Below are 26,116 nucleotides of genomic sequence, written 5' to 3'. Positions count from 1 at the left end.
ACAACGTGCATCACCATATTACATCCAACTTGAGCCAACAACACACGTAGCACTATACCCCACACATGACTCATCTATACACTAAAAGATTTACTCCATGGAACACGGAGTCAACACCAACATCCGGATCTTCCAGCACAACCACTATTGCATCGCGAAGCTCGGAATACATGCTTTCGAAAAGTCCCATAGGTGAAGGTTCTTACTCAGTGGTGTATGAATGTAAGAACAAACATACAGGAAACCACTATGCAGCAAAAAAGTACAACAAAAGTCTATCATACGGTTTGGAGCTGCTACTACAAGGAGAGTTTGAGATATTGAGTCAGATATCGATGTCGCATCCGCGTATTCTACTGTTATTTGATTATTTTGAGACGAGCAATAGCTTTTATTTTGTCACAGATTTAGCTGAAGGAGGCGACCTATTCAACAAAATAGTTTACGATTCACCTGGTGGTAAGATTGAGCCTTCAACAGCAAGAGAAATTGTGACTCAACTAATATCGGCTGTGTCATACCTACATTCAAACTCTATAGTTCACAGGGATATAAAACCCGAAAATATTTTGTTTTCCCTGCATAATTCCAATGAGATCTTGCTTGGTGATTTTGGCTTGGCTAGAGTGTTGAAACCGCATCAGAAGCTACATGATATGTCTGGAACTTTGAGTTATATGGCACCCGAAATGTTTAATAGGGAAAAGGGGTACAGTTTTCCGGTTGATGTTTGGGCCATTGGGGTCTGCGTATACTTTATGTTGTGTGGATACATGCCATTTGACTGTGAAACAGATGATGAAACAAAAGATGCCATTATGAATAAGAAGTACTTGTTTGAACCTCCAGACTATTGGGTCGACGTTCCAGAGTCAGCCAAAGACTTTATACTCTCATGCTTTGAAACGAGCCCGGAAAGTAGACCCACACTGAACGAGTTAGTTAATGACCACTCTGATGATATCGCCAGATCGACATGCGGCAAAGATGATACAGATGCAGCCACATTTGCAACACAAAAGGCAGAAATTCACAAAATTTTTCAAAACATGCCCAGACATTCTCAAGCAAAAGTCGGCTCGCCAAAGCAGTATTCGCCAGCAACTTTCCTAGAGGCAGAAGATGATGTTGTTGCAAGGGGTGCATTTTGCATGACTCCAGAATGCGTTACTGAATTGAATACTCCGATCACTTCTACGTGCCCGTCACGCGAACAGTCCTGGTTGCAATTGAAGAAACTGAAAGAAAATATGACAAACAAGTTAGGAGGCGGAATACGCGTTGCTGAAGGTAAACAGCGGTCTCCAGCTAAATTTTCCATTTGATAAGGTTTAAAATACGAAAATTAGTTGGTAGCACAAATAAAGCTAAAAAATAATAAATAGCGATTTTACAATTGTTTACATTTCCTTATGTATTCTTTAATAGAGAGTTTGTAATTTACGAGTATCACGATTGACATCTAAACCGATGATATGACTTCAAACTATGCATCTAGTCTAAACCACATACCTCCAATGAATCATGATGCATATGTCCAGAAACCTCGAGAGGAGATGGACCTTTCCGAATTGTATCCTGACTTGGATGAGTCGCTGCAAATACCGATCTTCTTTATCGACTACCTGAATGAGGATCAAGAGTATGGAAATTTTAGCGCTGGAAAAACTCAGCAATTTGCCAATGGAAAGAGCAATACTTCGGCAAGTGATGGTCAAATTACCAATCTAAAAGCACCGGTATTTAAGAAGATTCAACCAACGGTCCCCAACCCCAATATCAAGTTTAACAAACAACTTCTTGAATATGGATTTCAAGAGCCTTCAAAGGGCAGCGGTCGCAAGGAGAAGAACACTTATATACGACAGTTTGAAATACCGACTAGTATAGTGAAGCAAAGTGACAAGATTGACGAGGAGACAATTATCAAACAGTACTTGAACAAACGACAACTACTAGTGGAGTATGACATGGACGAGCAGGATACGCTTTACCTACAGGATAGGAACAAACAAACCAAAAATGTTATTAAAATCACTCCAGAAGTGTTTGAGACGATGATTACTACGTTGGAAGATGAATGGAGTAAACTTGAACATCGAATGAATATGTTGACTAATACTGACGGCCAAAACAACGGACTTGATTCAAACGATAAAGTATTAACAATGGGACATAACAATTCAAAGTATGGGAATGATGATGGAATAGAGCCTGGGTCTATCTATGATCAAAGATGTGCTGTTTGTAACGATAGTGATTGTGATAATTCTAATGCCATTGTATTTTGTGATGGATGTGATATTGCTGTGCATCAGGAATGTTATGGTGTGGCATTCATCCCAGAGGGACAATGGCTCTGTCGAAAATGTATGATTAACAAGAACAAAGTCACTCAATGTGTTTTCTGTCCAAGTACGACGGGAGCTTTCAAACAATTGGATAATAGTTTATGGGGCCATGTGGTATGTGGATTATGGATAAACGAATTATATTTTGCTAATCCGGTATACATGGAGCCCATTGAAGGAATAGAGTCAATACCAAAGAGTCGGTGGAAGTTGACGTGCTATATTTGTCGACAAAGAATTGGAGCTTGTATTCAATGTACAAATAGAAGTTGTTTCCAAGCTTATCATGTTACATGTGCCAAGAGAGCTGGTTTACACATGGAAATGACGCAAGGTGTAAAAGGTGCTTTGAGCAATAAACTTACACTAAGATCATTCTGTGATAAACATACACCACCATCCGAACTAGATATACTCCCTACAATTCTTGAAGGCATTGAAAAGACGAGACTTTACTATAGAGATACTAAGTTATTGAATGAACAAAATGCCAAGTTAAGTAGTGATCAAAAAGTGGCAAACAAATTGAATATATTTAAATGGAAAACTGAATTGAATACCCCAATAGCCCCAAAAGCATTCAGTGATAAATTAGTTGAATTGATGTACTCATTAAAAGTTGAAAACCAAATCAATCTTCCTGAAGAATCAATGAATCAAGTATTGGAATTGAGTGTATTACCAAACCGTACAAAGGAAGAAATTCATCAGGATTTAACTTCAATTGCTAATGAAATTTGTCGATATTGGTGTTTAAAACGAGAATTGAAGAATGGGACGCCACTAGTGCGTAAAAATAACGATTTTAATACACTTACAATTGGATCTGGTGGTGGGTCAACAACTTCTGGTTCGTTATTGTATGATTTTAATAATTTAGAACAAAGCCGTCCAAATGAATCACAAATGAATGACAAGATTAACTTTGGCAATGTGTTAGTTAAAGATTTGAGAAAATTAATATCAATGAATCAGTTAAATACTCAACGACAAGTTGTTGCTAAAGAAGCTGAGGAATTGTCGTTGGACATTGCTGAAATATATTATTTCCCATTGAGTGAACTGATTAAGACGTTGGTGGACCGATTGAATACCAAATTTGATCCCAATTATGTGATTTTGAACTATCTTCCTAAATCCTCCACCTCGCTGAGTCCTTGCAAAAGTTTGAAAGTAATCATGGATCATAATGAACATAATGGATATAATGAATCACAACAATTCAAATCCGATATAGATGAGCTAGCTACCACTATATGGAAAGAGAATAAACCAAGTTTCAATGTGTATAAGAAGATGAAAGTGTGGAAGAGAGAGTTTGATAAAACGATTGCTAAGCTTGAAGCTAGAGGCAATGTTTTCGAGCCATCGCATCTGCCAACATTTTCTGCAGATGGATTGGAAGTCACAATCGAAAATGCGGGTGATAAAAATTTGTTACAGTACGCAAATACTGATGGGCGAAGAAATCATATGTTGGACACATTTCAATGGCAAGATGTTGAGATAAGTGATCTCAGTGATGTTGAATACGATGATTCTTGCGAAGCCCAATTGGAGGAGTTCTTAAAGAGTTGATTCCGGTTGCTTTTACACCATTTGTGATGAACGTTGCAACAGCCTTGCGTTATTTTCAGTTGAGATAGGAGAAACACGGGTAAGAAACTCATGCCAAACTTGTTCAGTTTACACAAAATAAAACAACGAAAGCAGGATAAAACTGTTTTCTCAATATTTGTGTATCATTAGAGGGCAGTATAGGATGATGAAACAAGGCTTTGAACTTTGACGATTTACACACTGCAAGGGGAAATACCTGCTATTTTGCCCTTTGAATATACTTAATGCTGAAGGGAGTGGAATGCACATTGGTAAATACAGAGCTAGTGGTCAAAGAGATGAATAAAGGGCGTGCATAGCATATGATTTGAGACATGGTGTGTACATGTCTTGAGTTTCGGAGTTCCAGTAACAAGTAGTGTATTGTTCAAAGAAAAAGAAATAAAAAACCGTTGTCTCTCTACTAAACAACAGCTGCGTTTGTTATTACACAAAACACATCAAATGTTACATTGTCAAATAATGACATCACGTTGTAAATTAACTATATACCTTTGTACTATATGTGCATGTATTGCTATAAACTACTTTGTGAATTATAACATAACCGTAGTATTTCTATCAATGTCTTACACTGCCCACCCACACTCCATTTATCTTTGGATTATTGCTATTGGTTCCAAAACAATTCAGACCAATCCTTTATTACTATTGTTGTTTTCTTTTGCAACAGACCACTTCTTTGACGAATTTTTATGGTGGAGAACTATCGCTCAGATCGGATCTCTTCCTTCTCTCTTCAACAAAACCTTGATATAAGGTATTATTTACACTGTACTACAAATCAAAATAGCAATCCCGTGTGACAGTAAAACACATATCACATAACCAAACAAAAATGGAGGTCTGCCACGATGACTTGCAAGTCATCACCAAGAAATATGACGTCTGTGTCTTGGGTTCGACCAATGTTGGTAAGTCATCAATGATTTATCGTTTCATTCATGATCAATTCATGGAGAATATCGAAGGACAGGATTTATACACCAAGAAATATATCAACAAACAAGGTGATTGTGATATTTTAACCATTTATGATTCAGATTTTACTAATGATATGTATATGAAAAGCATGCAACTATCAATAATTAATGCATCTTGTTTAATTTTTGCTTATTCTATTGATAACTTAACTTCGTTCTTATCGATTGACGATTATTATCATCATATCAATCTGTTTCGAAAAGAAATGCCTCCGATTTTTATCATTGGGTGTAAATCAGATTTGGAAATACAACGACAAGTTCCGTATGAAGAAGGAGCCGAATTGGCAATAAAATTGAGAGCTTGTTCGTTTCATGAGTGTTCAGCAAAGGAGAACGTTGGAATTGATGAACTTTTCCAAGATGTTATTGATGTATTGAGTGATTTAAAAGTCGAATCACAACAAACCTCACAATATCATGAACATATAAATGGGGGAAGTACTGGTGCCTTCCCACGTACGATTGGTGATTTATCAAGAAGCAGTTCAATGAGCTTCAGTAACAACAATTCACTTCATGCTATGAGAACTGATTCACTGGTTCATGTAAAGCCACATCTGCCATCACAATTACGACAGGTACATTCTTCCAAGTCGATTCAACTTGCAAAGGGAGAAAATTCGGTTACCGGCAGCAAAACTGGTACGCAATTGGAAAAAATTCTTCAAGAACATCACGAAGGCACATCCACTTCACAAACTACCCTTGCTGAAGGCGACACCGCACTTGCACAAACCAATATTGAACTCAGAAATGAGCAGGTTAATACCATTTCCGAGAAGAAACACAAAATAGGGAATAAAAGGGGTTCCAATAGGCAATACTCAACAACAGGGGAGCTTGACCACCCGAAGAACAAATGCTGTGTTATCACCTGAATTTAAGTGCAATTGCAACCACCTTGACTTATAATATCAATTACGAGGTTACGACATGATGCTTTTGATGCCTTTACTTTCTTCAACTATATTCTTTTTATCGATTCTGGGGTAGATTATTTTGCTATTTATAGAGGATATTTATTATAGAAATATACACATGTGCTTATGCTTTAACCACTCTGATTTTCCTAGTTTTCAAAGTGGCTGCAAATTGGATTCAACGTTCCCCTCTTGTGTACACGGAATTAAATGGTAATTTCGGTAAAACGGGGAAAAAAGATCCTGTTGCGAAAGAAAACCACGGATCAGGACAAGTGGTCGCAAAAAGGAAACCAGTTTGTAAACACCGACACTTCGTCAATTGAAAAAACTTGGAAAAATGCGCTTTTATTGCATTGAAAATGTATAGCATTGAATTCTGAATTGCCTTTGTATGACGAGCTTTGCAATTAATCGATTGTTTTGCGTAATATTTCTTGCTTCAAATTTCGATGGTGAGATACTCAACTATCTCTGCCTTAGCCATTGTATACACTTTAGAGAGTTGAGTTGATAACTACATTGAAATTACACGATAGAAATTAACGTCATTATATATTGGAAGTCACTTTTTAAAAGAAAACTGTTCATATAAAATATCTCAATGTCCAACTCGTATCACCGCTAAATGGTAGCAGTTTCAGAAATGTGCGAAAATCCTCTAAATTGTTCTTGCATTTCCGAAGTCAATACTGTTTCCACAGGGGTCAATCTTGGTGTCTCCGAAGTAAACTCTTGATCAAAATTGGAATAATCATGTTCAGAACTAACTTCAGGAATATATGGAGCTGGTATACGACATTTCAAAACATCATCAAAATTAACATCTTGGAAATATGGATGTTCCATAATTTCTTCGGCATCCCGTTCACTACTACCTAATCGTTGTTGAGGATCCTTGGTTAACAATGCTTGCAAGACGAGTACCGTTTGGCGCGATAAACTAACAGGGTATTTCACTTCATCATGCTCAATAGCATTGAATATATCATCTTCATCATCACCTTTGAATGGAGATTGACAAAGTAACATTTGAAATAACAAAACACCAAATGCCCACCAATCGACACTTCGAGTATAATTCTTACCAGCAACAATTTCAGGAGCCATGAACTCTGGTGTACCACAAAAAGTTGATGTTGTACTTTCATGCCACATATTTTCTTTACATAATCCATAATCACCAATCTTGATATGTCCCTTTGTTGTTAGCAAGATATTGTCCAATTTCAAATCACGATAAACGATTCCATTATCATGGAAATATTTCAATCCCAACAAAACTTCACATGCATAAAATTTGGCTCTCTTGGCGGAAAATCGATTCTTTTGTATATGCCACATTAAATCACCACCAGAAATATATTCCATTACAAAATATATTCTATTTTCCGTTTGGAAACAACAATGTAAATTCAACAAAAAGGGATGCATTTCTTTATTTGCTGTCAAAAACACTCGTTTTTCTGATCTCACACTTTCAGCTTCATCATTTTCAACAATGAAATCTTTCTTTAGTACCTTAATTGCACACAAGTTTGACGTATGTCTTGATTCAGCCAACATAACTTTACCAAAATTACCTTTACCCAACACAGCAAGAAATTGGAAATCATCCAATCCAACCTTTCTTTTCCGACGTTTGGATTTTCCAGATGAAGACTTGTTTGAATGAGTAGTTACTCCCGAATTTCCACGATGATGATGCTTATGATGGGGTTTGACCACCTTGTATTCTTCGTCTCTTTGAACAGGTAATGATGGGTCTAAAGACTCTATTTTCCCTTTACCTTCAGTTTGAAGTGAAACATCTTTTTGATCCAAAAAGGGGCTGATAATTTCCTCATCTTTAACTTCAGGAGAAATAATTTGATTCTCAGTAAATTGGTTTTTGTAATCAAAGTCACCAAATGCATCATCTGCACCATTGTTTTTATCACCATTAACAATAAAAGATGTTTCATTAATTACAGCATAATCACCAGCATCATTTGAAGTGGATTCAGTTTCAACAATAGTCTCACGACCACGCACCTCCTCTCCATATGGATGACGATATTGGTGCTCATTCCTATTTAGCTCCTCATCAACAGGTGGACGACGTCTACCGGCACGTGTATGCGAAGAATTATCCATTGGCGCTTGATACGATTTTTGGGTCGTGGTTGGAAGTTTTGCATTGAAATCGTTGTCGTCCGGTTCTTCTTCAGACGAATTGCGTAATGTTTCCACAGATTCTCCAGACGACTTGCCCAAAATGGATGGTTTTGGTGGTAGTGGCTTTTTATGTTGCTGCTGACCATGCAATTGCTTTTCCTGCTGTAAGGGCAATCGATATTCTTGATTCTGATAATTAGGCTCTTGCTTCATTTCCAGAACGACAACTTTTTCCAGAATTTGCTTTGGTTTTTTTGGTGATACTTTAGTCGACTTGATTGTAGCAAGAATCTCATTGGCCATTTGTAATGACATTCCGCATAAATCGGGAACCAAGTGAGTACATTGAGCATGGCACATGATTCCACATTCAGAACATTTTCTGGCATTCTTTTTACCCCAGGGTAATAAGTATCCACAGTGGCAACACCACTTGGTACCATGATTTGTGACAGGCTCAAACCTATGAGGAATACGATGTTTCAACTGGGCTGCATCATGATCGGATCCCGATTTTGAAATACATTTTGTAACAACTTTTTGATAACATTTCTTATGACATAAAAATTTACAATCTTGACATTGAAACCCAGTATAACGCAAGAATTCACCACAAAGAGCACAACACATAATATTGTAAAATTGTTTTTGAACAAATTGATGACCATGCTGTTCAAATACTTCCTCCTTCCTTTGACGAATAGCACCGTGTCTTCCAAGAGGTCCTTTGAATTGTTTTCCCTGAGTAATGGATTTTTCAAAGTTGATATTGATCAACATTTGACCACAAGGTTCCAAACTTAACCAGGTGTTTACAGAAACTTTTTGGTTAGATTCGCCGGTGGCATTATCAACCTTGTTAGGGGATCTCAGAGGAGTAATTTCGTTCTGTGGAAGATTCAATGTCGAATTGGCACCCCAAGTTGATGATCCGTAACTGCCATTGCCCCCAACAGCACCATTTGTCTGTGGCAAATTACTTGCAGGTAGCCAACCACTGGCTCCTTGGTCATTTGCAACCTTCTTCTTACGAATCTCTTCCGCGACATCAAACAAGGAAAGCCAATTTACTGCAACGGGAACATATGTTCCCCCCAGTTTATCCATTACCGTTAATTCAATTTCATGGCCCTTTTCCACATTGATGACGAGTTCTTCTGACCAGTTGTCATTTTTGGATGGTTTTGTTTTGGCCCTCTCAACGTCATCAATTTTGATAGTCACTATTGTATCTCTTTTCTTAAATGCGGCTGTAGCCATATGATCCACATCTCTGACGCACGTGACCACGATCGTCAATTTACCACTCAATGGTTTTCTTGAATGTTTTGGTGTATCCATAATCTCATAATCCCTATTAAAGTCCTCGGAATTGATGTTGAAATTCTGATATTTCTTTAGTGCTTTTTCCAAAAGCTGTATTCTTTGATCGCTCTCGGCACGTCCACCTTCAGCCGCATTACTTGAAGATCTATCACCATCCATAAGATAAAGATGCGATATTTTTTTGTTTGCCTCGGCGTATTGATTCTCCACTTGAAGCTTGAATTGTAACTGCTGGATCATGTGTTGAATTTTATGGCCCAACGATGGACACTCATATTTGATCAAGTCCAACCTCGAGTACGACGGCTTGTATTCCGAGATTGTGGAGCTCCTATCATCCGAACTGTTCATATTCATCCTTTGCATTTGTCGTGAAAGTTTGTTGATGGATTCTTGGTAATAATCAATCAATGTTTGTGATTCAACAATCTTGGATTTACATTTCTGAACCACCTCGGCATTTGTTGAATTTCTCTTGACGTCTTGATATCCTTGGATGATCTTCTGCTCAATTTCCATCTTACCCCTGATATCCTTAATCACCTCCTCCGGGTTCTGATTCTGCCCCTGGCGTGACATAATTTAGTTAATTTAACGGATCGCCTTCAGATGGAAAAAAATATAAACAAATAGCGATTTTGGATTGAAAAAGGATTGTGTTGATCGGCTTGACCCTTTCAGTGTTGCAACGCTCGTATAGACTTGGTATAATAGTGCCTATTTGTCTTGATTAGCTGTTAGCAAAGTAGAGGGTAGTAATGGAACAAGTTTCTCTAGTTTGACCTAAAAGAGTAATTAATTTTAGAATAACAAAAATTACGGATCAACATACGTTGCCAATTTTTTTCTCTCTCTCCAATGTTTTACAAATACAAACAAAAACACAAAAACCAATAACAGACTCCTCTCCTTCTCCCTTGGCAATAGATGCTACCAAATTATACACTATATACTAGCCTATTTATTATTACATTGACAATCACAATCGGGTACTGGACATATACTATGTGTTGAAAACCACTCTTCAGCATGATGGGCATGATAACAATGATTACAACTCAAACAAAAACTAAACCAGTTTTTAAATTTATTGTCAATTTCCTCATGAACCGAGTTGGTTAACTTATGATCCAATGGAATTTCAGAGCCAAGTGATAGCATACATATGGAGCATCGGGGCAATGGTGCACCGCAATGAGGACATGCGTTTAATAGCGTGCTTTTCTTCATACCTGATTTGGAAAACTGCTTCAACAAATTCTGATTATTCATATTATTGTATCCCTTTGATATATTTTTATTGCAGCGGTTGCATTGAAGGTACACCTGTTTGGGTGTAGCCTTGATCTTCTTTTCCCCATCAAAAGCTTTTGACAACTTTGTTCGAGAAACATCTAATTTCGATCTGACACTAAACATTCGCCAGCTGTTCAAAAGGTTTCTGTAACAATCAATCCAATGGCGGACTCTATTATCAGCAAAATACCTTGGGCATGCAAAAGCTGAAAGCAAAGCTGCAGTTTGAACGTCGCTGGTTCTGTCAACAAAACTTTGCAACAAATCTATACCTCTTGGGGTGATTCCTGTCAAGATTAACCCCTCAAGTTCTCCCCTCTGAACGACGGTATCGCCAATTCTATTCAAATAAACAGTTAAATCACGATCGGGTAAGAATCTAATAGCGACACCAACACGTTCTCTCAATGGAAGAGAATGTTCGTCTAAAACATCCCACCAATCGTCATCAGCAATAAAAGCAAATATTGCTCTCAAATATGGATCATCCAACTCTGACGCCATTTTACGGCACTGATCTTTCCACGGACTATTTGTGTTTGTGTTTTTGTATGCCAAGTACCCTGCTATAGCTGTAGCCATTAACCGTAATCTCTCTCTCTTTGAGTTGCTCAATATGTCAATTGCTTTAGCCACATTGCCATGAAAAACTGCCCACCCGGCAGCTTTAGAAACCATACCCAAAGAAATAAGTTGCTGAATTTTTTCCTCAAATTCACTTTCTGTAAGGTACCATCCAGAAACAATCAAACATAATTTACGTTGCGCTTTCTTCTCGCTGTCCTCTGGTATATTTATACCAATAAACTTCTTACCTTTGGAAGCAATTATTGACTTTACAGCCTGTGCAAACCAAGCTTCATTAATCTTGTCTCTAGCTGAAATGACTCGATTCTGATCATTTAACGCATCGACTCCATTCCAAATACCTTGAACTCCTTGGTATCCCAAATCAATTCCTTCCGAAACCATTGTTCCCTTATCCAATGACTTTTTTGCTAAACTTAACCACTTCCACACATGTCTAAGTGCTAATTGGTTATCATTTGGATCTAGCGTCTCCAAAATTTCTATATTCTTGTCAGGAAGGACACCATAGCCCATGCTGGCACGCTTTCTGATCACAACACATATGTCGTTTATATTAATGGAGTTCGAATCCAAGTAGGTATTGAGAATGGGTTCTGAATCATGCTCATCGTATGAAAACCTTTTTCCGTTTGAGATGGCTCGATCACCAACACTGTCCTCGATTGTGACCGAGGTACCTTCCAACGAGTTGCGCTCCTCTTCATACCCTCCTCTGTAATTATCTTCCTTGGACAAATCATCTATCTTTAATTGATGAGACAGTTTTCTTCTTCTATTGTGGTCTATGCCCTCAGACACATCTAGTGTAAGAAAATTTGTAGTTGTCCCTTCGGGTCCAGCAATTGAAAATTCATTATATGGATTGAAATCCAATGCTTCGATAGATTCAACAACAGGCATTCTAAACACGGATCCCGACTGCCTCATACATACAAAATTGGTTGACGTATGGGATAAAATATCTGGGGAATAGTCAAAAGATACAACTTTTTCATAGTCTGTTTTGACGTCAAGAACCATAGATACGAACAAAGATTCTTCTGTTGATTTGTACAACACCGAAGATTGCTGAATTAGGCTTTGTAAAGTGGCAGACTCAAGTAATCTATTTGGCGTGACCTTTTTGGGAGGCACAACACCAGTGTGCCATCGTCTTATAAGATCACCATTGAATATTGCAGAAAATTCACCCCTACGAACAGCAGAGTACCTCACACAAGGACGAAGATTCTTCCTGAAGGAGGGCCCACTTAATAGCTTGTTGAATTGTAGTAATGGGTTCTCAATGAGAACGTTTCCAGAAGAAGCCTTTAATTTCCGGTTGTTACTGGTGAGTTTTCTTCTATCCCAAATAAACAATGATCCATCCTCACTATATGACTGGAACAAATGTGGTTGGAAAGGGTCAACCATCAATCCCAAAGTACACTTCGTTGCAATCTGATATATTGGCAGATCTGCTCTGGTATCAATTTCTCTTAAAAACTTGTATGACCCACAAATAACGTTGACTTCTTTGTCAGGAAGGAACGCAGCGGATAGAACTGCCTCGTTGGGGATGTATGACAGCACGGGACGTCGAGATGTCGCATCACTATTGATGTCCCCTGTTCTGGGATATTCCTGGATATCCCAAATCTGTAATGAGTTATCTTGTCTCCCTTTGTCGAACCCGGCCGCTATCAAATTGGAATGACTGAAGGAAAGCGAATTACAAGGTCTATTTTGTTTTGGTTGTAAATGCAATGTTGAAGATGATGAGGAATTAATGTCGAATACCGAAATATTTCCATTTATCGAACCCACCCCAATAACCCCTTGTTTGGTACTCAGGTAACTTGAACATTGAATGTTGTCAAACCCGCCTCTCGAATTAATGGGAACGATTGTATTCGATTCAAAACTGGGATCTTCATGGCTTGTTTGATACAAGACTACCTCATCCCCTGAAGGTGGAATTGCAATAAATTGTTGCTCAAAAACTTTATCCCAGTTCGCTGCACGAGTAATTGATACCATTCCTTATGGAGAAGCTAAACCTACACAAGATCTTGTCAGAAAGTCATCTTCAGTTTGTTCCCAGTTGCGACATCAAGCGCGACACAGAAAAATTGACCTTCTGTTAGTTTTGCAATAGAGGATCACAACATTTACATCTGAACTTTCGTTTCTTCTTTGAATATAAACGGCAACTAGTACTCTCTCTCTTTTCTTTTGAATACATTCACATATTTGGTCTATAAACTACTCGACTCATTTCACAAATTTTTGCAGCGAAACAGTCACAAGATCATTCTAATAACATATTGCAAAACAATAGTAATCAGGTTGCAACCTTTTAACAACATTATCACATTGAATTCATTTAGGATCAATTTCTTTTTCTACTTTTGTTATAAAAACCACGTGAATCACATTTCAGGGATATATTTAGTCAGGTATGGGGAAAACTGCAAGTTTCTGCAAGGTGGTCCTGCATATTGTAAATGGGCTTCTTTTTTTTTGCAACTTTACCATTATGGGCGAATTATGTTTCTTTTCTAAACTTAGTACAACTGACTTATCATACTATTTATTTTAGCGGCTCTGATTATGGGTTAATGATTGTTTAATCAATCCAATCGGGCCATTTGCTGATCCAAAAGTGTATATAAGATGGTTAATATGGGATTTTTGGGTTCAAACTCAAAAGCTACTCTTATTCCTACATCATCACTAATCAAAAACAATGTGGTTAAATTCAAAATTAATTATGCTATCTTCAATTTACACTACATTATTGGCCAGTCCAATCAAGAAATGCAAGTTCCCCAAGAAAAAAGATCTCGTTCCTGTTTACGAGGATGGAGTGAATGCTGGTTGGGCTATGAGTCCAGATGAGGCTTGCATACCAGGCAAATATTGCCCATATGCTTGTCCACCAGGTCAGCTAATGAATCAATGGAATCCAGATGCCACAACGTATCTGTATCCAACATCAATGGATGGTGGTTTTTACTGCAACAGTGATGGCTCTATTAGTAAACCATTTGGTGATAGAGAGCTCTGTGTTGACGGTGAGGGAACTGTCTCGGTTGTTAACAAAGCCGGTAAGGATGTTGCATTTTGTCAAACTGTCTTACCAGGAAACGAAGCCATGTTGATACCAACTAATGTCAAAAGTGGCGAAGAACAAACATTAGCTGTTCCAGGACCAGATTATTTTGCAAGTACCGCTGCTCACTACTACGTCAATCCACCCGGAGTATCAACCAAGAACGCTTGTGTTTGGGGTGCAACAGATGAGGAAGTTGGAAATTGGGCACCTTATGTTGCTGGTATGAACATGGATTCAAAAGGAGATACTTTTATTAAAATCGGGGTCAATCCAAAACATATTGATGACTTTAATGGAAATAAACCAGGGTTTGGACTCAGAATTGTTTGTGATACCCCGGAAGATTGTAACGGATTGGAGTGCGAATTAAGTCCAAAGAATGGTTACAATAAAGCACAAGGACCATCTTCTGGAGTATCCTTAGGAGCAGAATACTGTATCGTGACAGCCAAAAACCATGCTAGGGCCAAAATTGAGGTATTTGAGGTATAAAAGGGATCCTTTGGCGGTAGCCTTTTCGGTGCTTTTTTCTTGTGTTTGTATTAATTATTTATAGATCTGTTATATAGATGAAATAGAGATTGCTTTAGAGATGTTTGTGAAAGACAAGTTTGGCCCGGTGCCTTGTCGACACCCTTCATTCTACAAACGCCACTCTGAAAATCTTTATAAAATTTTTAATACTATATTATACAGGAGAAAAGACCCGTTGAATAAATATGATCAACCAACAGTCAATGTATCGTCATCAGGGAAACTGTATTCAGGCACTTCCAAGTTCAAAGGTGCTGGTCCTTTTCTTATTCTTCCTGAGATATCATAATGGGAACCATGACATGGACAGAACCAACCACCGAAATCACCTGCTTCACCAATTGGAACACAACCCAAATGTGTACAAATACCCAACATGACTAACCATTCTGGTTTCTTGACACGGTCTGCATCTTTTTGTGGATCTCTCAATTTTGATACGTCAACTTCTTCGGCTTCTTCAATTTCTTCTGGAGTTCTATGTCTAATGAAGACTGGTTTACCTTGCCATTTAACAATGACATTTTTACCCAATGGGATGGCACCCAATTTGACTTCAACCTTGGCCATAGCCAAAACATCAGCGGATGCAGCAAATGACGAAAGGAATGACTCGACTGTGGACTTTGCACCAGCAGCAGACAACAAACCCATAGAACCAACCATGAAGTAGGTAAAATTTCTGCTGCCTTGTGGGCTCTTGTGGTTTAAGTATGAGGAAAAGTCAGGTTGTTGATAGTTAGACAATTGGGATGACGTAGAAGATAAAGTTCTGATTGAGTCTATAGAGAGGGTTAGTATGATGGCAAAGTCTCACTTGTAGAAATCATATTGAGCAAACCGCGGACTTTAGTGATCATATTACGGTACCCCTTTATCACAAGAATGTGGCAACAGAGAAGACACCCGTATTCAATCTTTGATTACTGATATATCCAACAACTCAAAAGTTTCTTCCTTTTCTGTAATTTCACATACTTTTCAAACCCAAACCATTTTTCAATGATCTCACTGCGAGTGATGACATGACTATATTCTCTCAATGAAAGTGATTATCCTGTGGTTTAATCCGACTATTGAGCAATAGGTGTAATCCGGTTTTTTTCGAAGAGTGAAAGAGAGTGATAATTTTGTATTTGAAAAAACAGTAAAAATTGACATTATATGCAGGAGTACATATCATATATTATTCAATACTTTTTCCAAAGAATTTTATTGGCTTAAATTGTATTAGGTAGCGCTATCAAGAGTTTACTACATGTATACAGAATGTAGTTGTCTTATATTAATGAGACGCATACGCCCCTACACACTGCCTATTTAATGCCAAACCCAGAGCTTTCATTGATTGCCTTGTTTAACTTTTCAATCATTTTTGCTTTACTGTTGTAGTTGTAAATAGCCAATTCGTTGAAGCAGGTATGTGCAATGGGGAGTCTCTCACTATCTAGTCCATGTCCTAGAAGGCTCACTTTGAATGGTAGATTTTGTATTCCTGTCGCTGGGACTCGGTCTGACCCAGTGACAAACACTAGGAGCTTTTTTCTTTGTGAGTTGCTCAACGTTACAAGGTACTCCCAGAACCACTTAATGATGTTTGAGTTTACAGCATCGGTGGCCGAAGGCCATCCAATATACTTTGTAATCGATTGTAAAACGTCGATATCAATTCTGTGGTCATCACTACCACATAATAAGAGTTGAATTTCCTCCTCCAGGAATAATGACAAGGCATTACCTGCAATCACGCTATTGAAACCCTCAACGAATGAATCCAATTGTTGTTTAATACCCTCTCTCATGAAATACTTCATGTACTTGTTGACATAATCATCTACATTATCCTTTTCCACAGGTACTTTGCTGCCATTTGTGATTAATTCTCTCGTGTAAATCTTTCCAAAAGTATCCTTAACAGTAACTTCAAAAGTCAACTCCAAGTCTTTCAATTGCCGATCACCCATGGCTCTCAATTGAGTTAAACATTTATAAGACTCTGGATACAATTGTTTATAATCCTCCTTATCTAGTGATTTGCCCAATAAAATCTTATACAATGCAACTGGAAATTGCAAGTCTAAAATTGTTGAGTTGTATATAGCAAGACCTAACACTGCACCAAATAAAAAGTACATTTCTGGATCCTCAAGTGGAAACATGTTAAACCACAACAAATTGGAATCATCCACGTTGTGAAACAACCCAGCCTGTGGGTGGAAGATTTCTTTTGTTAATAAAATAAACCATTCCTTCCGGAGGCCACCTGCATCTACTCCCGGTTCATTTACAAATTGAACCTTTAAACTCTTTTTCAAATTGGTTAAATTCAGCTTGATTGCCTTCATAGAGTCCTGTACAATACGGTCCCTCCTAACTTTAATTCTGAGGTACACGTCTATCACCACTCTTTTGTCCAATGAATTGATAAAGGCTTCTTCAGCTTTGCGTTCCATCTGTCTTCGAGCCTCATATTCCAACACAGATATTTTACTTCCCAATGAGATGAGAAATGGATACTGACATAGATAAAGCAGGGCGTCATCAAATAGATTGTTGTTTATGCTTGTACCATGTATATATCCAATTATGGATTTTAGTTCTGGCTCTTTGCAAATATGGGTTGTTTGTAGTTTCTTTTTACTTTGCCAGGAGTCAAAATCCAACTTTATATTGACATAATCAACAAGGGAGTTGTAAAATACCGACACCGGCACCTTATCATCTCTCATTTTGTTTGCTCGTAGAAATAGTGAGAGCACTCTCAGAGCTGATATTATTCGCCAATCGTTACCGTATTGTTGTACTCTTATCTTTGCGTCTTTGCGATTTTTACCCTTATTAGCCGCCCCTGTAATTGTGCCACTGTTGTACTGCGAATGTGGCACCAGAAGTGGACCAGGCAAGTTCAGAGATGTTGGCGCAGTTTCTATGTGATTCTTCAAATTCACACTTTGGAAATACTCCACTTCATCAGCTTCGTGGATATCAGGCGAAGGAGTCAGCAGAAACTTTATGTGAGGATTATTTGCCAAATAAAAGTACTTTTTCAATTGAAACGTGATGTATAGATTGATAATTTCCACTTTGTGAATAAAGGACTCATGGTCACAATGAGCAATCCAAGATACCCAATAGCTGATCAACTTCGCATTATCAACACAGGAAAGTACTCCCATGCATCGCTTCAAAATGTCATAGCACAATGTTTTTATTTCATGGTCGTTGCTCATTGAGCGTACATGAAGATCACGGGGAACCAAGGCATTGGACAAAATGGGTATTTCAAATAGTATAAATAGCCATCTATATTGCATTGCATTATTTGAAGGGGGCAGAATCCTCTTTAGTTGATCGCTGGCTCCTTTCAATGCGGAATAAAGGGGTCTTTTTGTGGGCAATTTAATTAACAAGTTGAACGTATCTCTGATTTCCGTAAAATCGATATTAGCAGTATGCCGACGCAGTCGAAGATCCAGCTGTTTAACCTTGAATGAGTTGTTGAGAACTTCGTACGACTTGAATCCATTATACAAGTAGGTAGATACTTGTTGGAATATTTCACGTAAAGGCCGGCCCTTGCCTTCGTCGGACGCAGCGTACGTAAAGCATTCTTCAACCATACAATTGATATTCCAAAAGGACATTAAATCAGCTAACGTATGCGATTCAAACGTGTCTCCATGTTGCAACTTTACGAAATTTGTCGTGTGACAAATTGAACATTTATATTTCGTAGCACTATTGGGGAATGCTAGAATTGTATTACAACAAAAGCACTTGTTGACAATTTGAGATTGACCCAGGGACAGACTCTCCAGACCTGACAGTGTCGCAGCTTTATCTGTCGATTCTTTTGATGCTTTGGGTACAGTTGAGCGACCCTTGTTATCAAGTTGTTTGGACATGCCCCTGGATTTCGAAATGGGTTGCGAAGATGTATCACCGGAGAATGGCAACAACCCTTTTAAGCTCCACGACAATGTGTTTCCACTTGTAGAGCCTTTCTCGGCAGTTCTGTACGCCATATGATACTGGGAGGCGTTGTTTCCAACTGAGATTATTGGTCAAGAATGTGTATGTAGTGAAGGTTTTTGAGGTTGTTTTCCAGTGTTATCAATGGACAATGAATTCAAAAGTATGAGTTGTAATAAACTTGTAGGATTAAGTGAAGTACATGTAGAGGGGGATTGTATGGTTTATAACAAAGGATTGCAATTGTAGAAAGGGAGGGTGTATTTTTATTTGGTATGTAGGCTGTACGTTTTTTACTTCATATTGATTACAACCGGTTTTGTGATACATGTTTTTACATTTGCAATCAAGTTTCTCTTTAGTATATGAAAAGAAAAAAAGAAATAGTTAGAGCATCAGACGCCTGGTCAGTCCTGGATTCACCTCCATGGCTCTAATACTAATTTGAGCTTCAAAAGAATAAATAATAACCCACATCTTCACGCCATTAGCTATGCTTGTGTTAACAGAAACATCCAATCGTTCAAGGACGACGTCATTATCACTCGTTGTCAACTTGAAAGATAAAAGAATGCTATTGCTCGCCCAAAGGAGTAATATCGAGGTCTACCTTTGTGAAGAAGAGTCCTTGTCGCTGATAGCCACTTGGAAATTGGAACATTGTGTACGATCTTGGGCAAAATTTAGTTGGAATTCGCGAAATTATGTGATATTGATAGATTCCGAGTATAACGTTAAACTAATAGAGTTGAGCAATTTCAACCCATATAGAGCACACCTGAAAATAGCTATTACGTCGATAGTCAAGCTTTCCACTCAGGGTCAACGTGTGTCTCCTAACCTTGATGCTCCGATATTATTCCCAGTGGGAGAATTGGATCCGGAGTACATAATATTACACCTGTTTTATTCAAATATTCAAATATTTTCAGTTAAAGACGCGTTGGACCCATCGAGTACAGTGGTACCATATACACGAAGCACCGGACAGATTGACATCAAACAAATTGTGAACTTGATCGAAAATAGTGATACAAGAATTAATGATGGTGCTAAGAAAGGCTCCAATTCGTGTACTCTAGCCATGCTTTACAAGGATATAACTTCAGCGTATTACCTCCGATATTTGGATTTTTCCGGAACTAGGTTGACTTTGAATGTGTCTAGACAGCTAGCGCTGTTCGAGGAAGAGCCATCCCTAATACAACCATGTATTCAACAACCGGGTGGTTTAATCGTCTATACAAGTTCAAGTATGTTTTACTTTCCACCAGAACGGTTCAGACATATATCCACATCAAGAGAGACAAAGAACATATTTATTTCAACAAAAACACACGATGCCCATGTCATTGTGACTATGAACAAACCTGGAAGGGGCAAACATAAAACGATTTACAAGTGCTTTGAACTGATTGATGCTCAGAGGACACTTTTGACCTCAAATACAGGTGAAACCTTTTTACTTTATATGGATCTTCAAGTCTCAACATACAACAGCCTTATAGTTAATCAAATAAACATGATAAACCTCGATTATACAACAATACCTATATCTTATGGGCTTCATCATGTTCAAGGAAATCAATTCTTTCAAGCTTCGAAAACATCGAAGTCAATCCTTTTTGAAATTTTACCCACGAGACCGAATATCAATATACTAGATTCCATAGAAGGGAACCCTCCAGTGATTGACTTGAAAGAGGCAAAAAACGGGGAACTTTTTGCATGCCAAGGTGGATGGGATGGTGGTCAGTTGAGAAGGTATACTTTTCCTCGTTGCAATTACAATGTAACGAATACGGCAAAGATATCCGATGGTCCGTTGAAAATTATTGGTGAATCTAGTGACCAATACATTTTTGGAGACTCAACGGAGGGGAATCAGAACACTATCTTGAGAGCCTTGATTGCAAGCTTGACCCCGGTGAGCAATGGAGACCAAATTGAAAAGGATATTATACTGGTATCAAAAATTGAAGAGCATACTATTGTCTTATCTCTGAGTGGATTGAAAATAGATGACGATAAAAAGGTGGAAGAGCAAATTGCGTTTGGTCAGATCCAGGCCAGAGAAGGGGTGGCGTGGATGGTGACCACTGATTACCAACTCCACGTTTATGATTTTCTGCAAAATGCAAGCGGGATCCATTACATTATAAACCAGTGCCATAGCAAAGGAGATGAAATTTCAAGTGTGGATGTGTACCATGACGAAGACACTTACTGGGTACTCATTTCATTGTTATCGGGAAAGTACAAGATATTGAATATGTGTTCCCAACAACAGAAACTAGTCTACGAAGGATCATCAGACCATGCTGTATATTCATCTTGTATTTTTGTTGAGAAATCATTGAAGACAATCGAAGCGGTTTCAGTTTACATCTTTCTTCTGTTCACTACCGGTGAAGTTGAACAGGTTAAATTTGAATTGTCAAATGAAATGTTAACGCCCACCAAAGCCGTTTCTGAGAAGGTCTCTGATATTCCATATTCATGGAAAAGGAGCAACAAACGGATTGTGGGATTCAATTCGGAGGGACTAGTAGTACCTAAAAAGCTGAAACTGTTGGACCAATTTGGATTTACCAAAATTGAGAGGTCAAATGTGGTTGATATTAATCTTGATAATACAGAGGCTAACCGTAGTATTGTCGCTTTCGATGACGGAACAATTGAAAAATGGGAAATAGAATTTCGAGAGTTAACCCAATTACAGGATTTCCAGTCGTTGTACTCAGATAGGCTTTTTGTCAAATGTTTACCAATCGCTACAAAATACGTAGTGGTGGTTGCATACGACACAACGATTTCTCCTGGTGAGATTAGAACAGAGTTGATGCTCATTAATTCTAAAACTTTAGAGATATATGATGTATTCAAATTCCATGATAGTACTGAAGTGGTGGACTTATGTGAGACTCCTGAATTTATTAGAGTAGACGCAGTCGCAGGTTTCATTTGTCTACCATCAAATGCTAAACATCCTGTCGCGATTTTCAAGATATGGAATGACCAAATCAAGCTATTTGAAAAATTCCATATATCTGGTTTAAGTATTCTGGATGATTTGAAATTTGCCAGTATTACATACGTCCCAAGTTTTCATTTGGGCAATTACATGATAACCGGAAGTCTCAATTTCTTTTGCAGTCTCTATAATGCCAATGGATTTCATCTAAGAGCAATACCAGGAAGTTTGGTACCGGCACCTTCTTTTGGATTGACCCTGACCATCGCCGGACCAAGATACCTAATTGCAGACGTTACCGCCGGGATTTCATCGTACTCAATGGTTGAGTTGGATCTGGAAAAAGGCGTTTCTATACCAAATACAGCAGAGAGGTGCTTGACAACCATGTCACATACACTATCGAAAACAAACAATGACTATCATGTTGCAGGCTATTCATCAGGCAATGTTGTCGTGTTCAATTCGTATAGGGGTGAGTTCGAGAAAGAGATGATCAAGTTTCTTATTGATGGAGATCAAGTCAATTCTATTACAGGCTCAAACGGCGAGGAAGCAGCGACCTTGCGAATAGCCAGGATTGGAACTCTCAATGGGGGTATTTTTACTTTGAATAAAATTGTTGATCAGAACTGGGAGGAAGCGATCAAGAAATGTAAAGAAGAGTTAAATATTTATGCACGAGAGAAAAGTATTTCAACTTTTAAAATAAAAGAGTTAGAATGTTTTGATTTAGGCTCATCGGGACCAATTGGAATCATTGACGGTAGAGTTCTACTTGATTTTTTTGGCAACAATGATTCCGAGAATGATGATAAATTTCCTTCTTTGGTTGCGAATAAAAGCATTTTACAAAAGATCTATTGCCAATGTTGTCTTTAGAAGGAACTTTCTAGTACACGTGTATCCATAGTGTCAAAATTGTAATTCAGATTCTCTATTTGAACCCCTGTTTGATCATTAACGTAGTTTGATGACTTTTTGGTCCTGTACAAGTGTGAATAGGAGAATAAGAAAAAAAAATACCAAAATACAATACCTGAAAATACAATTTCAATAAGTACATGAGTGGATTGGTAGACATGAATCGGGATTTTAAAGACATAGAAATGTTGGATATCCCAGTAGAGGATGACGACGATGTGGACACCACAATTTCCTCTTCAGAGACTGAGGGAATTGTCTCAGACTCGCCAACATCGAACGAACAAGTTGACAAGACTTCAAATTACAAAGAACCACTCTCAGATGCATCCACAAGTTCCTCGCTTTCGAACTACTTCTCCAGTAATACGGAATACGTGCCTTTATCCCAGTATTTAGACACAGATGATGTTCTTCTGTTCCATTTTGATCAAGACAGATATCGTGCCAGTTTGGAGAAACAAACACCTTTGGACCAAAAGTACATTACATATGTTGAATCGGACTTCAGGACAGTGCAAAAATTGGCGGTAAACTTGAAACTGGCAGAAGACGAGAGTTTGTTTCAACCTATCGGTGTGATTACTAGTCAGAATGAGATGCCGCAATATTCAAAATCACAGATAATCGACGATGCGTATGATTCAATTGTGGACCATTTGAAATCCGCCTTTGCCGATAAAACAGAAATTTCCAATGGTGATGAGTTGGGTGGCAAGTTCAACTACTTGTTGATTACATTAGAATGTTTGAGAGCCGCTTGTTTTAACAGTGATGTTAGAAGAGTCCCAGAACTTATTGTGAAGTGGGTAAACAAGTTCGATCCTCAGCCATCACCGGAATTGATTGATGAGGTAATGACTACCACTCCTCAACCCTATGCCCACCCATTGTTTTGGAATACGTTAGTTTCAAAGACCGTTTGTAGAGGCTTGTTTGATCAACTGTACAACATTCTCGAGCACTCCCAGTATAAAGATCTCGAAGGAAGTGAGGATGATTTATTCCTAGCTATATCAAATTTGAAAACTTTACTTTCAAGCTATACACCCATGGCACTAAAGGGTCAGTTTCCCCAATGGAAATTATCAGCCTGTCAATTCCGAGACGATTTAGCTTTGATTAATATCTCAACTACCGATGATTCAGCAAGAAACTTTTATCAAATAATGCAAAGTCAAATATACGATATTGCATGTATATTGACCGGGTTTTCACGAACTATAGCTGACTATTGTGAAAATTGGTATGAATTATATTTGGCTTATTCGTTATACCAAATCCGTGACGATGAGAGCGTGTATTCGGAATATTTCCAACAAGCTTTGAAAGAGCAACCGCCTGTATTCAGTTCAGACCAAAACGAGTGTTCAGATTATGACCGGTTGACAGAGTCTTGTCTTTTGAAAATATTGGAAGGACGACTTTTGAAAGCTCTTGAAAGTATTTTCAATTTAGACCCAGCTACTGCGGCATATGTTTCTTTGCTTTTGGAATACAAAGGGTATTTGGATCTGTATTATTCAAATGATATCCACAGAGGCAATAACTTGAGGGACTTGTTCAATAAAAAGAAAATTTCGGAGTACTTCTTGTTACACCATGCTTACAATTGCTTGAATATTCACCCTCTTGTACCGGTTGGTATTGGTCTTCTATCTGACAAGCGGCTCAATCCGTCATCAAAGGCCAGGGAGAGAAATAAGCGAATAATTGCTCATTTTCTCCCTAAATATGAAATCGTTTTTGATGGTGATCAGGAGTGGGCTTTGACTGTATGTGCCGATTTACACTTGGTTTCAACTGCAAAAGACATCTACTATCAGGCTGGTCTTCGTGCCTTTAATCGGGGCTTTTTGTACGAGGCATTAGCAAATTTTGTGGACTGTTATGATCCCGATAAAACATCAGGGGCATACCACAAAGAAGGATTACAACAAATTCAGTACATAGTGTGGGATGTGATATTTACGGACTGCATTATATGCAACAAACCGATCCAAGACGAACTAATCAACAATATTGTCGACCAAAAAGTTGACTTAGTTATTCATCCAATGATACAGCAATGTATTTCACCTTATGCAGTATTGAAGGAGTTTTACGATTCGTTGAAAGCTGGAAGGTCAGATTCATCGTTGTTGATTTCGAAGATTGTTCATCTTTTGAATTTCAATTTTTTGCCAGAGAAATTTAAGCCTTTATTATTGTGCCAATTTCTTCCTTTTTTAGAGGGTAAATCAAAGCTACGTCAACCTGACTTATTCACAATCATTGAATTGATTGAAGACTACGAGAATGACACCAACGAACAGAATAAAAAGGATGGGGAAAAACTATACGCCGCTTCGGTAAGCCACAAGGAGGAAGAACAATTGGAACTGTATGACTGGAGGAGGTCTTCGAGAATTCCTAACAAATTCAGTGAAATGATCAAGCTATTAAGACACCAGTTGACAATTCAAATTGGGCAAAATTTTATAGAGTAGATTTAAGTAAAAGATACAATATAAGTTGCATTTTGAACTAATTTTAAAACTAATGATCTACACATCTTTACCATGTTTCGAATAGGCTTCTTCTCCATTCCAACATCTCTCTCCCCTCCATTTTACCTTTAGCAAGTGACATCTTGAGAAGCCCTTGAATTCAACAACAAAGCAACAATCAAACCATACAAACCCAAAACTTCAGCGAAAATCAAAATCAAAATCATTCCGACGAATAATCTTGGTTGTTGAGCAGTACCTCTAACACCAGCATCTCCAACGATACCAATGGCAAATCCTGCTGCCAAACCGGATAATCCAACTGACAACCCAGCTCCTAGTTGGATGAATCCTGTGTACAATGCTTGCTTTTGAGCTAAAGAATCACTCACCAAAACAGACACAACCAATCCAAAAAAAGAAATAATACCTGCCATAACAACTGGAACAACATTCTTGACCAACAAGTCAGGTCTAGTTACACAGGTAGCACAAATACCGACACCGGATTTAGCTGTACCGTAAGATGCACCAAAACAGGTGAAAATGATGGCGGACGCACAGCCGATGGAACCAAAAAATGGTGCATAAACAGGACTAGAGGAAGGTTAGTAAAATGTATGAAAAAGACTGCTTTGTGCAAATGAAAATGATTGGTGTGATTAAATGATTATTGCAATAGGCATGATACTAATGTCAAAGCGAAAACGTTGCGTTGCCGAAACACAGCTGGACGATAGTAATCATTTTATTAAATTGTGTCATCCAATTCATTCGTCAATCATCATATACGTTAATCAAAATTGACATACCACAAATCTGACATGATGAAATTAATATAAGTTTATTGAATGTTTGTATAAATGTCAACTGTAATGT

At 38.1% G+C, this 26,116-nt stretch overlaps 11 protein-coding genes across 11 annotated transcripts; 6 read left to right on the top strand and 5 right to left on the bottom strand. All coding sequences in view use genetic code 12, as the record gives it.

The window, feature by feature from the left end:
- Positions 1-65: 65 nt before the first annotated feature.
- CORT_0C03160 (Cmk1 calcium/calmodulin-dependent protein kinase II) lies at positions 66-1,325 on the top strand (the record flags this gene model as incomplete). The annotated part of the gene is made up of 1 exon (XM_003868547.1): positions 66-1,325. The coding sequence occupies one exon, from the start codon at positions 66-68 to the stop codon at positions 1,323-1,325; it is 1,260 nt and encodes a 419-aa protein (XP_003868595.1).
- A 150-nt stretch (positions 1,326-1,475) lies between these two features.
- CORT_0C03150 (histone acetyltransferase complex subunit) lies at positions 1,476-3,929 on the top strand (the record flags this gene model as incomplete). Its single annotated transcript, XM_003868546.1, has 1 exon — positions 1,476-3,929. One exon carries the CDS (start codon positions 1,476-1,478, stop codon positions 3,927-3,929), a length of 2,454 nt encoding a protein of 817 aa, XP_003868594.1.
- An 880-nt stretch (positions 3,930-4,809) lies between these two features.
- CORT_0C03130 (Ras2 protein) lies at positions 4,810-5,835 on the top strand (the record flags this gene model as incomplete). The annotated part of the gene is made up of 1 exon (XM_003868545.1): positions 4,810-5,835. One exon carries the CDS (start codon positions 4,810-4,812, stop codon positions 5,833-5,835), a length of 1,026 nt encoding a protein of 341 aa, XP_003868593.1.
- A 666-nt stretch (positions 5,836-6,501) lies between these two features.
- CORT_0C03120 (Pkc1 hypothetical protein kinase C) lies at positions 6,502-9,939 on the bottom strand (the record flags this gene model as incomplete). Its single annotated transcript, XM_003868544.1, has 1 exon — positions 6,502-9,939. One exon carries the CDS (start codon positions 9,937-9,939, stop codon positions 6,502-6,504), a length of 3,438 nt encoding a protein of 1,145 aa, XP_003868592.1.
- A 378-nt stretch (positions 9,940-10,317) lies between these two features.
- On the bottom strand, positions 10,318-13,266 carry CORT_0C03110 (hypothetical protein; the record flags this gene model as incomplete). Its single annotated transcript, XM_003868543.1, has 1 exon — positions 10,318-13,266. One exon carries the CDS (start codon positions 13,264-13,266, stop codon positions 10,318-10,320), a length of 2,949 nt encoding a protein of 982 aa, XP_003868591.1.
- Positions 13,267-13,975: 709 nt separating this feature from the next.
- Positions 13,976-14,836, top strand: CORT_0C03100 (hypothetical protein; the record flags this gene model as incomplete). Its single annotated transcript, XM_003868542.1, has 1 exon — positions 13,976-14,836. One exon carries the CDS (start codon positions 13,976-13,978, stop codon positions 14,834-14,836), a length of 861 nt encoding a protein of 286 aa, XP_003868590.1.
- A 231-nt stretch (positions 14,837-15,067) lies between these two features.
- On the bottom strand, positions 15,068-15,905 carry CORT_0C03090 (Rip1 ubiquinol cytochrome c-reductase; the record flags this gene model as incomplete). Its single annotated transcript, XM_003868541.1, has 2 exons — positions 15,068-15,660; positions 15,857-15,905. The coding sequence occupies 2 exons, from the start codon at positions 15,903-15,905 to the stop codon at positions 15,068-15,070; spliced, it is 642 nt and encodes a 213-aa protein (XP_003868589.1).
- Positions 15,906-16,194: 289 nt separating this feature from the next.
- CORT_0C03080 (hypothetical protein) lies at positions 16,195-18,903 on the bottom strand (the record flags this gene model as incomplete). Its single annotated transcript, XM_003868540.1, has 1 exon — positions 16,195-18,903. One exon carries the CDS (start codon positions 18,901-18,903, stop codon positions 16,195-16,197), a length of 2,709 nt encoding a protein of 902 aa, XP_003868588.1.
- Positions 18,904-19,343: 440 nt separating this feature from the next.
- CORT_0C03070 (hypothetical protein) lies at positions 19,344-22,706 on the top strand (the record flags this gene model as incomplete). The annotated part of the gene is made up of 1 exon (XM_003868539.1): positions 19,344-22,706. One exon carries the CDS (start codon positions 19,344-19,346, stop codon positions 22,704-22,706), a length of 3,363 nt encoding a protein of 1,120 aa, XP_003868587.1.
- A 182-nt stretch (positions 22,707-22,888) lies between these two features.
- Positions 22,889-25,237, top strand: CORT_0C03060 (Nup85 protein; the record flags this gene model as incomplete). The annotated part of the gene is made up of 1 exon (XM_003868538.1): positions 22,889-25,237. One exon carries the CDS (start codon positions 22,889-22,891, stop codon positions 25,235-25,237), a length of 2,349 nt encoding a protein of 782 aa, XP_003868586.1.
- A 128-nt stretch (positions 25,238-25,365) lies between these two features.
- Positions 25,366-26,063, bottom strand: CORT_0C03050 (Cup5 proteolipid subunit of the vacuolar H(+)-ATPase V0 sector; the record flags this gene model as incomplete). Its single annotated transcript, XM_003868537.1, has 2 exons — positions 25,366-25,834; positions 26,050-26,063. The coding sequence occupies 2 exons, from the start codon at positions 26,061-26,063 to the stop codon at positions 25,366-25,368; spliced, it is 483 nt and encodes a 160-aa protein (XP_003868585.1).
- Between the last annotated feature and the right edge of the window lie 53 nt (positions 26,064-26,116).

This window comes from Candida orthopsilosis (genome assembly GCF_000315875.1).
Source record: "Candida orthopsilosis Co 90-125, chromosome 3 draft sequence".
Taxonomy (NCBI): Eukaryota; Fungi; Ascomycota; class Pichiomycetes; order Serinales; family Debaryomycetaceae; genus Lodderomyces; species Lodderomyces orthopsilosis.
Note: the sequence above shows the minus strand (reverse complement) of the source record. Positions and strands in the feature narration are given on the sequence as shown.